The sequence below is a fragment of the Bos indicus x Bos taurus genome, chromosome 1 (assembly GCF_003369695.1).
Source record: "Bos indicus x Bos taurus breed Angus x Brahman F1 hybrid chromosome 1, Bos_hybrid_MaternalHap_v2.0, whole genome shotgun sequence".
Classification (NCBI taxonomy): domain Eukaryota; kingdom Metazoa; phylum Chordata; class Mammalia; order Artiodactyla; family Bovidae; genus Bos; species Bos indicus x Bos taurus.
Genome location: NC_040076.1, coordinates 109,593,342 through 109,607,304, shown reverse-complemented (window position 1 = coordinate 109,607,304; position 13,963 = coordinate 109,593,342). Strand labels below are relative to the sequence as shown.

At 40.7% G+C, this 13,963-nt stretch overlaps 1 protein-coding gene across 4 annotated transcripts in view; it reads right to left on the bottom strand.

The window, feature by feature from the left end:
• Positions 1 to 13,963, bottom strand: part of VEPH1 (ventricular zone expressed PH domain containing 1) — a 277,465-nt gene that overhangs the window by 165,144 nt on the left and 98,358 nt on the right. For all 4 annotated transcript variants that reach the window (XM_027542753.1, XM_027542745.1, XM_027542737.1 and 1 more), the window contains one exon: positions 6,902 to 7,068. In XM_027542753.1, coding sequence (XP_027398554.1) covers positions 6,902 to 7,068 — 167 coding nt within the window. The remainder of the gene's footprint in view (positions 1 to 6,901; positions 7,069 to 13,963) is intronic.

Here is a 13,963-nt window from a genome sequence, read left to right as displayed (position 1 = left end):
AAATGGACTCGGAGAATTCTCTGGAGCTTCTAGCCATGAGTCACTAGCCAGGAACTGCCTCCCTCCACCTAGGAAGGACAGTTTCCTAAGACAGGGATATTCAATAGACAGTGATGGAGGAAGGGACCCCACCTGCTTGGGAAGCAACATCAGAAAGTCACAGACAATCTCAGCTACACAAAGAGATTTTTTGTTTTAAGGGCCAACTGTTGACCCTCCAGTCCTGAAAAACCAAGTTATCACTAGTCACAGAAGGTGGGTAGTGAGGAGTGTGTTCGAGAAAACACGAAACATTCCTGCACACTGCCTTCATTGGAAAACCTGCTCAGGGATCTCCAAGTTACAGAACGCTGGCACAGCTGTCATGCAGAGAGAAAAGCCCCCTTTTAATCCTCATTTCACAAGGTGAAAATCCTCCTTGTTTAGCCTCTCATTTCATTTGAGATTGGATGAACTAGATGTACACAGAAAGCCTCAGGCTGTAGATGTGACTGTTGCCCTGATTTCGTTTTCCTCAGTCGACCTTTTTCTGTATCCCTCCTGTTCCCTTTGCCTGCTGTCTAATTAATGAACATGAGAGAGAGGAGGGTTTACCTGGGATTTCTCTAGCTCACTACCCGTGTATCTCAGTAATCAAGTGCTAGCTGACAAAGAGCTGAAGGAGGCAAGGGGGTGGGATGGGGAGGGGCAGGACCACTTTAACATGAAGAGAAGTGCTGATGGAAAACAAACGGTTGGTCAGTGCCCGGTCAACCACTCCCTCCCACCAGTTAGGATCCTGGTCCTGGTGTTGTCCCTTCACTTCACTATGAGTACTTCCTAACCCTTTGCTTCTACATTCCAGGGTCCACACTCAGCACCCATGATAGATCTCATTGGGTGGAATTAGACTGGGTTGATGATGTAGTTCATCCTGACCTGTATGCCTTTGTGAAAGCTCCCTAACCAGTGTCAGCCCCAGATATTCTGTAAATGGCAGCCTTAGGGGCAGGGCAGTGTGACTGTAATGGCCTGTGGAAGACACGGACATTGACTGTATGAAGATGGGGGGCCAGATAAGATGAGGAGGCACATGACAAGCCACCTCACCAAGCCACTCCCTGGTACCCACCCTGTTCTTAACCTCTCCAAACTTCAACTTCTCTGTTTACAAAATGAAAAGGCTGTTGAGGGGAACAAGTGAGATGATTCCTGTAAAACACCTATATAAGTGCCTGGTACTCAACATGAGCTCGACCACTACTGGTGTCCCCTGTCCACCCTCCCCTGCCTCCTGTAAGCTGGGAACACTCGCCTGTGGCCTTCTGAAGTGGAGGCTGCTCAGAATAAGAGAGGAGGGGGCTGGGAGTCAGAGTGCTGGACCTGTCCAGCAGTGTCACTTACTGCTTACTACTGGTATGATGGGGGCAGGATAGCCTCTCAAAGCATCCAGTTTTCCCCCTACCTTTAACTGATTAATTCATTTTAATGTTTATATAATTTTAAAGGGTACCCTCCATTTACAACAAAGCATCCATTCTGACTAGTGTAAAATGGAAAAAAATAACACATTATAGAGTTATTGGTAGCATTAAGTGAGATATTAGATGTTAAAACAAAAATCCTTTGTGAATGATAAATCCTCTGCAAATTTAGGCACTAATACTATCTCATCTGTGTTAAGAAATATTCACAGAGTGACTTCTCTGTGCCAGATACTATGCCAGGCACTGGGGACACAGTAATGGACAAGGTAGTCCTCATGTCTCAAGCATTTGTATCACAGCCAAGGTGGTCCCCTGGTAGTTCAGCTGGTAAAGAATCTACCTGCAATGCAGGAGACCCTGGTTCAATTCCTGGGTTAGGAAGACCTGCTGGAGAAGTGATAGGCGACCCACTCCAGTATTCTTGGGCTTCCCTGGTGGCTCATCTGGTAAAGAATCCACCTGCAATGCAGGAGACCTGGGTTAGATCCCTGGGTTGGGAAGATACCCTGGAGAAGGGAATGGCTATCTGCTCCAGTATTCTAGTATTCTGGCCTGGAGAATTCCATGGCAAAGAGTTGGACACAAATGAGCGACTTTCACTTTCACTTTCAAGGTGGTCCGGAGGGAAAGAGAACAGCAGAGACAAATTCATGGCAGCGTGAAATGTGCTGTGTCAGGGATTAGGGGTAAGAAAAGAATCAGAGTTTTGCAGGCAAGAAAGCCACATCTAAGCAATTGTCAGCTCACAAAGTGTGGTGCTGGTGAGGGAAGATCATTCTATGTGGAGAACATCACATGTACATAAAAATTCAGTGCCTGATAGAGAATGACTGCCTGTGATCCCTGAGACCAGATACTTGTTCGAGGTCTAAGGGTTAAAGAGACCCTGATGCTGGCAAAGATTGAAGGCAAGAGGAGAAGGGGGTGACAGAGGATGAGATGGTTGGATGGCATCACTGACTCAACAGACATGAGTCTGAGCAAACTCAGGGAGATGGTGAAGGACAGGGAAGCCTGGCGTACTGCAGTCTGTGAGGTAGCAAAGAGTCAGACACAACAACACAAGAGTGACTGAACAACAGCAACAGAGGCCAAGCAACAGACCGGGGCCTGGTTGTAAACAGCTTCATAAGCCCTTTCCCAAGTCTCTGGACGGCCACAGAAAGCCTGTAACCAGCGGTCTGCTGGGACCTCTCTGAACGCCACACAAGGTGCCACTCTCTTGCACCTTACCTTTTTGGGTCAGGTCACACCAAGCCCCTTCCTATAAGTGAGCCTCCTCCTGGTTTCATTTACTGCCTTTATTCCATGGGAAATAAGTTGAATTTGCTTATTCTCTCCAGATCCTCCTTGAACTTGTATTGAACCTGCCCTTCCAAACATTGTGTTTAGCTTTTGTTCTCAGGCTGCAGATAAAATGGCATGCCCAGCTGTCTCTTCTCTGAAACCAGGTCCTGCCTATTAGTCACCTCTCTCTATTCCCCACATCACCTGGTCCCCAGTCTCTATCTGTGGTAGGCAGAATAACAACTTCCCCAAGATGTCCACATTCGAATCCCCGGAACCTGTGAAAAAGGGACTTTGTAAATGTGATTAAGTTAAGGGTCTTGCGATGGCAAGATACTCTTGGATCATCTGGGTGGTCCCAATATAATCACAGGGCCTTGGCAAAGGGAAGAAGAGTCGGAGTCAGGGAAAATATGATGGAAAAGCAGAGGTGAGGGTGATGCAGGCTGTGAGCCAGGCTATTGCAGCTGGAAAGGGCAAGGAACATTCTTCTCTAGATTCTCCGGAAGGAATGCAAGCCTGTTGACACATTTTAGACTTCTGATTTCCAGAACTGTAAGGTAATAAATTTGTGTTGTTTTAAATCACTACACTTGTGGTAATGTTACAGCAGCACAGGAAAAGAATACACCACCCTGTCTGTGTCCCCCTCACTCTGAGCTTTCTTTACCTGGTCTAGTGATCCCTTAACTCCACTCCCTGCCCAAACTCTGCTGTAGCTTTGCCCATCCTTTATGTCCTTAATCCTTTCTGAAATTCATTTCTCAATCTGTGCTTGGAATTCACTCCCAGACTACCTCTAGCTTGTTCTATCTAATATTTTCTGCCACATCTTCAATCGCTTTATTCTTACTGGGTATTTTTTAATCCTCCTTATTTCCTCTAAACTCCAACACCCATGCAGGCATTTCCTACACTTCCCTTCCACACACAATCCATAATAGATGTCTTCCACTCCCCACTTCACGCCTACAGACCACTGCCTCTCATGAGTCACTAGTGGGTCTCCAGCTACCAAAGCCAAGGTCAATTCCTATCTCCAATCTCCTTTAAGTCCCTAGATCTTGACCCTGTTGAGTCACTTTCCCTCTTTGAAGACCACACACATTGTTTTACTTATTTTCATGGTCTTTACTTTCTTTGATCTCTTTTGTTCATTTTTTCATTTCCAAATTCAACAACACTTTATTGAAGCCCTACTATGTGCCCAGCACTGTGGTAGGGCATTCATACAAATATGCAGACACAGGTGCTGTGCTCCTCAAGGAGTTTAAGGCGCACTGGGAGAGGAAGACATGGAAAAAATAACTGCAATATATTGTTCTAAGGGCAAAAGCAAAACTGTACACCAGGTAACAGAGAGGCCCCCAGTCCTCTGTCTGGCCCCTAGCCTTGCTGCTCTAAGTGTGGTCACTGAAGCAGCAGGGACAGCAACGCCAGGGAACTTGAAAAAGAGTAGATTTGGGGACCCCATCCTAGAACTACTGAACTGAAACCTCTGGGGATGGGGCTCAAGCCTGCTCTCTCATGTCCAGGTCTCCCAGCCCGGTCCCCACTTCTTAAAGGCCATCTGCCTCTCTTCTCAACCTGACAAAACCTCAAGGTCTGGCCTGATGCCACTCCCTCTGTGCATCTTCATGGCACCTGTTTTCCCCTAAGGCAGAACTCACTGCCATCCCATCTCTGTTTATACCTTTCTTTGAGAGGCTGGGCCTGAGGCATGTGGAATCTTAGTTCCTAGACTAGGGATCAAACTCATGCCACCTTATTAGGAGTGCCAAGTCTTAACCACTGGACTGCTAGGGAAGTCCTCCCAACCCCCCCTTTTTTTTTTCTCCCACCCTCCTTTTCTTAAAAATCTGTTTCTATCTTTTGTAGAGCACTTAACAGCCTCTTTAATTAAGCTTAGTTTTATGAATATTTATTGAGTACTATCAGATACGGTAACAAGATGTGGGATACAGAGGAAAAGAAGAAATCATGCCTTGCCACGAGGAGCTTACAGTCTGTTGTGGTTAATTATACATATAATCAACTTTGTCTGCCTTTCTTTGAATTTTGACATTGAATTCAAATGTTCCAGTTTTCACCTTGGTGTTGTTTTTCAAGTGGTGGATATTGATATTAACATGAAAATGGAGCAAAGATGCAGCCATAACTGATATAACCTTGGTCTTAGCATTAATTTGTATATGCACATGTGCTCGTGCCCTCTAGAATCCACTTCTACTTCCCCCTTCCTGCTGCTGCTGACGCTGCTAAGTCATGTCAGTCGTGTCTGACTCTGTGTGGCCCCAGAGAGAGCAGCCCACCAGGCTCTCACATCCCTGGGATTCTCCAGGCAAGAACACTGGAGTGGGTTGCCATTTCCTTCTCCAATGTATGAAAGTGAAAAGTGAAAGTGAAGTCACTCAGTCGGGTCCAACTCCTAGGGACCCCATGGACTCCAGCCTACCAGGCTCCTCCGTCCATGGGATTTTCTAGGCAAGAGTACTGGAGTGGGTTGCCATTGCCTTCTCCGCCCCTCTTCCTAGCAGCCTCTTGTTTCTGAGTGTCTTCAGGGTTCAGGAGAAGCTCCAGGGATAGAGCAAGGGTCTGAAACAAAGACTCTCAGGACTTTGATTTGGATGTTTCAGGAGTCATGGGGGAGAAGCATACTGCTCAGAGAACCCCGATTCCCATCCAGATCCCACAAGGAGAAAGCCTACAGAAAATGGAAGCCAACATTGAGGAATCAAAAATCTGAGAAATGGAGATGGAGAAGCTGTTCTGCTCACATACTTGAGCCCCTAATCAAGTCTTACCTGAAGGTTTTTCCCCATTCTATGCACTAATGCATTCCTTTTATTGTTTAAACCAGTACTGGTTGGGTCTTTGGTTGCTGATAGTCACATGCAACCTAATTATTATGGTGCTAGTGGGCTTCCCAGGTGGCTCAGATGGTAAAGAATTTGCCTGCAGTGCAGAAGATCTGGGTTTGATCCCTGGGACAGGAAGATCTCCTGAAGAAGGGAACAGCAACCCACTACCTTCCCAATGGCAACCCAAGTATTCTTGCCTGGAGAATCCCATGGACAGAGGAGCCTGGCAGGCTGCAGTCCATAGGGTCACAAAGAGTCAGAAGAAGCTTGGCACACACTCAAAGAATAACTAATTTGCCATCTAGAAGGTGAGCCTTCGCTCTCATTACAGGCTGATTTCCCCATAAGTGAAGACATGTGCAGGTCTTCCTCAGGGCCCCATCTGAGAAACTGTAGATCCCAAGGACTGCACAACCACACTGAACTTTCATGAAAGATGTTCTGCAGTGACTACAGATTTGCACACTTGATGTGTTTGTATTACTGTACCTGTGGTGGTTAATTTTGTGTGTCAGCTTCACTGGGTCAGAGGGTACCCAGATATTTGATTAAACATTATTCTCAGTGTGTCTGTGAGGGTGTTTCCAGATGACACTGACATCTAAACAGGCCCAGCTGTGATGAGAGGGTAACAGGCAGGAGGAAATAAACTGCAAGTGGCAGACGTTTTTTTCCTTCTCTACACAAAATTAAAAGAGGCTTCTTTTAATTCTGTGTTGAGGACACCTGGTTCTGCCTTGAGCTAACCAATACATTTCTCTTATAGAAATGTTTTTCTTAAGCTATGTTAATGAAACTATGTATTTGCTTTGGAATCTGCCTTTCTTTAAAAAGGTTCCCCCTAAGACTAACTTTTTTTCTTTTCTTAAACCTTGGGCTGAGAACGGGCTCAACAAACCAGTATTCATGTCAATTGTTTTATGATGCACCTCCTGCCATCCTATCTCAAAAATGCATACTGTGGGAGAGGGGCCTGGTGAAACTCTCTCAGCCTTGAGGTGTCTCTCTTATCTGATTAATAGCTTTCTAACAGACATAAAACACCTTGCTAAAAACTAGCAAGGGGTCACTCTTTCTGTCCCCTTCTGATGTCTGTGTCAGAAGCTTTCCCTATCTCTGTTACACTTTAATAAAACTTTGCTGCAGAAAAAGCTCCAAGTAGTCAAGTCTCATCTCTGACCCCAGATCAAAATCCCCTCCTCTGGAGGTCATGAATCCTGGTATAACACATGGCTTGCAACAGCAACCTTTCTGTGTGGATCATGTTGTATATAATATAATTTTTACCTCCAGTTGCTTCCTCTTTGCAGCTACATGCAAAAGCCGTAGAAGATGGTACTGTTCTGGTTGTTCCAGTTGAGACATCAAGCCTAGGAGTTCTGTGAGGTGTCTGTTAATTGGTTGAGGCTGCTTTTCATACACAGCAGGTAAAACCCTCAACAACATGGCATTACCTGTTGAAGGAACAATAACGAGAATGATGACTTTATCAGTCCATGAGCCATAGAAATAATATTATTAATGTAATAAATTTTGCACTTCCTCACATATTAAACAGCACAGGCTGATGACCAAATCCTTTGCTTAAAATAACATGGTATTTATTTTTATTCTGAAAAATCACTAAAGCATTAAACAGTTTCTGTAAAAGGGAATATTTTATGATATGATCAGCATTATTATCTAATGAAAATTTTTCCTGAGTAATGCGCCCTGGGGAAAAGAGAATTTGACAGTAACCAGACCGCACCCTTGTGGAAGAAACAGTTCCGATAAAGAATTCCTGTTGAGAAACAGCATTTGAATGCTGTTTAAATAAAAACTAAGCAGTGCTGTAAGCATGGATCTAAATGAAACTGAACCAAAAAAATAAAAATAAAAATAGTGCAGAGGAATGTATTCATGTTCCTGAGAGATATGGAGTCCTGATTTAGACAACTGACATATGGAAGCTATGCCTTATTTTTATAAATAGTTAGGAAAGTAGCAATGCAAATTTAGATCCTCAATTTCTGCACTATATCAAGGGAAGTTTAGACAGAGCTTGTTTGTCACGTGATTTGCCTCAAAGACTTGTATAGACAACTGGGTTTAAAATGGCAGAACCTAAAGAAGAAGAAAATGACTTAAGCTTTTGGGACTCGTTTGCAAACAACATATGGGAAACATCTGCCTATCGCTTATGGTATGGAGTTTTTCGAAAAATCCCCTCAAGTACTTAAATGTCTCAGAATTTATTTCTAGGGATTTCTTGAACAAGAATTTTCTTGCCTCTATTTATTTTAAATGTGGCTCTCTATATAGAAGTTATACACAGAAAGAATCAAGTAAGCGGTGATTACACATTTGTAAACCCTTATTAAATGGTGGGGACATTTGGATATGAGGATTAAGAAAAGAAGGACAGAATTTTCTGAATATCTATGGCAAAATTTAATGAAAGGGTGATTCTGGATCAAAGTGAATGTATCAGGGTGATGGTAAATAATGAGAATTGCTTTTTCCACATATGGCTCATAGAATGGTTTCAAACAGATTTCAATCATATAACCACAGAGCCCAAAATATTGGAAATATTCAGATTTTTTTAAATGTGAAAAACATTGTTTTATTTTGTTTTCTGTTTATTTTCCTAAGAACTTTTTCTTAAGATATCAGGAATTGCCAATGTCATGTCCAATCTATACAAGGCACATTACTCATAGAACTTAGCTATGTAGACATACTGATTAACTGCTGGAAAAAGTTACAGTAAATGGGACTGTCACTGGAATTGAAGACACAATACAATATTCATTAAAGGTCCTCAGACTTCTGGAGGGGAAAACCTAGATTAGTCATTTTTAGTGGACTTGAATTTGTTCAAATAATACAAAATTAAATAAGGGTGTTTTTTTTAAACTGATGAAAACACTTTGGTATAGAAATCTTATTAATTTCATTCATAAATTACTATATTCTTCTTCATTATGAAATATTTCAAGTCATTAGACAAACATAGGCAAAAATACAAGGACCACTGGTGTGCCTACCAACTAACTTTATCAAAACTCAGTTCAGTTCAGTTCAGTTGCTCAGTCATGTCCGACTTTTTGCAACCCCATGAATCACAGCACGCCAGGCCTCCCTGTCCATCACCAACTCCCGGAGTTCACCCAAACTCATGTCCATTGAGTCGGTGATGCCATCCAGCCATCTCATCCTCTGTCGTCCCCTTCTCCTCCTGCCCCCAATCCCTCCCAGCATCAGAGTCTTTTCCAATGAGTCAACTCTTCACATGAGGTGCTCAAAGTATTGGAGTTTCAGCCTCAGCATCAGACCTTTCAATGAACACCCAGGACTGGTCTCCTTTAGGATGGACTGGTTGGATCTCCTTGCAGTCCAAGGGACTCTCAAGAGTCTTCTCCAATACCACAGTAGAGTTTGAGAATTTGAATTTCTAACAAGTTCTCAGGTGATGTTGATGGTCACTGGACCACATAATTAAGTAGTAAAGCAGTGGGTTTGTCCCTGGGAGATAAGTTTCTAGATGTTTCAAAATTTCTTCTCAAAATGGTTGTAGTAGTTTTCTATAGCTGCCATAAGAAACTGACATAAACGTGTGGCCCAAAATAATAGAAATTTATTATCTTATATTTCTGTAATTCAGAAGTATAGCATGAGTCTCACTGGGCAAAAATCCAGGTCTTGGAAAGGCTGGGTTCCTTCTTGGAGGTTGTAGGAAGGAATCTGTTTCTTGGCTTTTCTGGCTTCTAGAGACCACCAGCATTCTTTGCTTCGGGGTCTCCTTCCTTCATCTTCAAAGTTAGCTACACAGCATTCTCTGACCCTGCTTCCATCACTACACCTCTTCCTCTGATTATCTCTTCTGCCTTTCTTTGACTTAAGCACCCTTGTGATAACATTAGGTCCATTTGGATAATCTAGGATTTTCTCCTTATATGGTAACCTAATTTTATCTTCAGTGCAATGAAACACATTGTGTTCACAGGTTGTGGGAATTAAGATGTGAACAGCTTTGGTGGGGGAGGTCATTATTCTGCCTACCACCATGATTATAACAACTTACATACCTATCAACAGAAGCATGAATATTTCTGTTGCCAACATTTAGTCTTGGCAGACACCAGTTTTCGCCAGTCTGACGGGGTATAAAAATGTTACCTTATTTTTTGTTCTAATTTTCATGTCTTTACTTCTGAGGCTGAGCAAACTTTTTATGTTGCTCTTCCATGATTTAGCCTTTCATATCCTTTGCCTGTTTTCAATCAAGATGTCTGTGTTTTCTCACTGATTTGTGAAAGTCACTCAGTTGTGTCCGACTCTTTGTAACCCCATGGGCTATACAGTCCATGGAACTCTCCATGCAAGAATACTGGCGTGAGTAGCCTATCCCTTCTCCAGCGGATCTTCCCAGCCCAGGAATTGAACTGGGGTCTCCCACATTGCAGGTGGATTCTTTACCAACTGAGCTATCAGGGAAGCACTGATTTGTAGAAGTTCCTTATTTATTCTGGACACTAATTTTTGGTCTGTCAGTTTCAAAGTTGTAATCCTAATGGAGTTGGTTTTTAAATTTATTTTATGGTTTATAAATTTTTTAATTGAGAATTCTTTCCCTATCCATGTTCATAAAAATATTCTACTATATTTTCTCCTAAAAGTATTATGGTTTTGTTTTATGCCTTAATCATCTGGATTTTATTTTTGTGTATATAAGGAAGGGATCTAATTATAAATTTATATATGTGTGTGTGTATATAAACAATTGTCTCAGATCAATTTATTCAGTGACCAACTGTTTCCCTTCTGATTTGTGATACTTCTTTCATATATAAAGTTTCCCATGTATATGGGTCTGGTTATTTATCATACCTTCACCAATTATGTCTGCTAAGTCACTTCAGTCGTGTTTGACTCATTATGACCATATAGACTGCAGCCCACCAGGCTCCTCTGGTCCATGGGATTCTCCAGGCAAGAATACCAGAATGGATTGCCATTTCCTCCTCTAGGAAATCTTCCTGACCCAGGGATCAAACCCACGTCTCTTATGTCTCCTGCATTGGCAGGTAGATTCTTTACCACTAGAGTCACCTAGGAAGCCCTTTATACATTTTCTTAATTGCAATTTATAATAAGTCATTTTACCTCACAAGACAAGTTTCTTCATCTTCTGCTTCCGATTCCTCTTATTTCTTCATTTTCTGCTTCAAATTCCTCTTGGCTACTTTATATACATTTTGCCATTACTTTGTCAACTTCCTTGTAAAGCTAGGTTAGGATTATTTTTCACATTGAATATATAGACTAATTTGGGATAACTGACATCTCTGTGAAACAAGAACATGATATATTCTTCTGTGTAACTTTTTTGATATCTCTAAAGTTTTGTGATATTAGCTGTGTCTTGTCTATCTTTTATTAAATTGATTCCTAGGTATTCCATAGTTGTTGTTGCTATTGAAATGGAAGTTTTTGGTTTTTTAAAGATGTTTTCTATTTATCTGCTATATTAAGAAATCAATAAATTTTTGTACACTGATCTTTCATCCAGCAAAACTTGTTTAGTTCTTTTTTTTTATTAATGGAGTCTCAAGATTTTCTGTAGAAAAATAATCAAATGATAATAAGTAACAACTTTGTAATATTCCTTAAGTTTCTTTTATTGTCCTACTTTACCAGCTGGGACCTCCAACACTTTGATGAGTAGAACCAGGTCCTGATATCATTTTCTAATTCCTGTTTTTAAAGAGTATGCTTCTAAGGATTCATCATAATGTATGTATATGTTTCTACATATTCTTGGTATTTATATTTTATCAGTTTAAGTTCCTGTCTTTTTCCTAGTTTGAACATGAATGAATGTTAAATTTTATTAATTGACTTTTCTGCATCTGTCCATATGACCATATGATTTCTCTTTTAAATTGTTACTGTCGTAAATGAATGAGTATGCTAATGTTTAATCAATCTTGCACTCTTGGAATACACTCAACTTGGTATGATGTACTGAAAGCATGTATTTCTGGATTTCTTTGGCTAATACTTCATTTAGAGCTTCTGCATCTATATTCTTAAATGAGACTGACTTGCAGTTTTCCTTTCTTGTATGGACCTTGTCTTTTTTTTAGTATCATCCTTACTAGACATATAAAAAGAATTTAGTGCACTCCTGCACACTCCATTCTCAGAGGCAGTTAATATAAAATGGGAATTATGTGTTCCTTGCACGGTAGAACTTGCTTATCAAACTTTCTGAGCAATGTCCTATACATTTCATTATATCAAATTTTAAATTATACACATTTCTATATCCTTTTGAAGTTTTTAGCATTTTAATCATCAGTTGTGACAGAAATGGATTTATCAATTGCAAGAAGTATGTGAAAATCTGCCTTTATGACTGTGGGTTTACCAATTTTTCCTTATAAGTCTGTCAATATTGGCGTATTTTTTTGAAACGATGTTACTAGATAGTTCTGAGGTATCTTCCTGGCAAATTATTTATTTCATCATAATTTCATTACTCTCTTTGCCTTAAAGTCTATTTTTGACTAATATTAATACAGCTATGCTAGCTTTTCTGAATAGCCCTTGTTTGGTCTATTCTCTCACCACCTTTAAATATTTTGCTTTCAAGGTTTCTAGATTCTTGTGTTTTATGTGTGATCTTATAAGTGACGTAGAACTGGACTTTAAAAATATTCCTGACAACTTTTGTCTCTTAACTGGAATGTTTGTTTCATTAATATTTAGTGATTAGTATTTATAGTATTAGGTATATTTGGATTTATTTTTACATTACAGGTGCTTTTTGGAGAAAGAAAGGGCAATCAGTATTCCTGCCTGGAGAATCCCATGGGCAGAGAAACCTGGTGCACTACAGTCCGTGGGGTTGCAAGAGTCTAATGTGACTTAGCAACTAAACCACTGCCACATGTGCTTTTTATTTATCTTGCTTTGTCTATGCTTTTCTTCCCTTCTTTACTACTTTCTATTGAACAGCTCAAAAATTTTTTTTACTTCACTCTATTCCTTCTATTTGGTCATTTTATTTCCTCTTGGTTTTGGTGGCTGTCCTTTGAAAGATAAACATACTTGAACAAAGAAAAATTAATTTTGCTACCCTGAACAATGAAAGGACTTTAGATTTATTTTCTTAGATCTTTCTTCCAGTTCCTTAATACTCTCTTCAGCTTTGCCATTCCTTTAATTTCTTAAAAATTTCAATTAATTTTTTAACTCAAGGTTATATTTGATTCTTTAAGTAATAGGCCTATTCTTCTTCTTTTGACACTGTCTTTTTCTTTTTTCAGGTTTCCAATTCTTTCTTGCAGATCTTAAATCATTTTAAACACACTTATTTTCCAGTTTCTAGCTGATATTTTAAATAAATGAAATTCTTGAGGGAGGGGTGTCCAATGCCTTTTGGTTTCTGCTGGTTCTCATTTATGGTAGATTGTTTCCTCCTACATTTAAATATTTTTTATTATGAATTTATTTTTACTGTGGCAGATAGTACACATTTGTGTCTCGAACATGTATAAGGGCAGGACCAAAGTCACAAACTCTTAGGGACCTTGTAGAGTTCAGTCAAAGAGAGACAGGCTTACTTCTCATTTCTGTGCTAGGGTAAGGACTGGGGCTATATCTATTGAAATCTAGTCAGTTAACTCCTCACCCTGACCTAAGCCTTGTGGCCCTTAACACTTGGTTAACACAGAACTGAAACATCTCTTCCCCCTTCACCTCCCCTGATGTGTGTGTGTGTGTGTGTGTGTGTGTGTGTGTGTGTGTAGGGGGGCTCTAGATTCAGCTCATGGGCTCACTGACCAGTTTTTGGTTCCCTCTCTTTGGGTAGGTGGCATTGGTGGTAAAGAACCAGCCTGCCAATGAAAGAGACATAAGAAATGTGGGTTCAATCCCTTGGTCAGGAAGATCTCCTGGAGAAAGGCATGGCAACTCACTCCAGTATTCTTGCCTGGGAAATTCCAGGGACAGAGGAGACTAGCGGGGCTGCAGTCTATAAGGTCACAAAGAGTTGGACATGACTGAAGCGACTTAGCACACTTGGCCTCTGGATATTGTCCTTACTTTATGGGGAACTTATTTGTACATTTAAAGTTTTTAATTATTATTCAAATGTAAACACATTTCTAGGGTTTTTTTTTTCAGCAGAATTTTCAACTTATATAGATCTCCATATACTGGCAGAAGCAGGAATCCCTAAATTTACTTTAAAAACATAATCTTTGACTCTGAGGCTAGTGAAATAAGATACCCACACAATAGATTATGAAAAGAAACACCCTAAAAATCAGCTTATTCCTTTCCCCCAACTCCTCC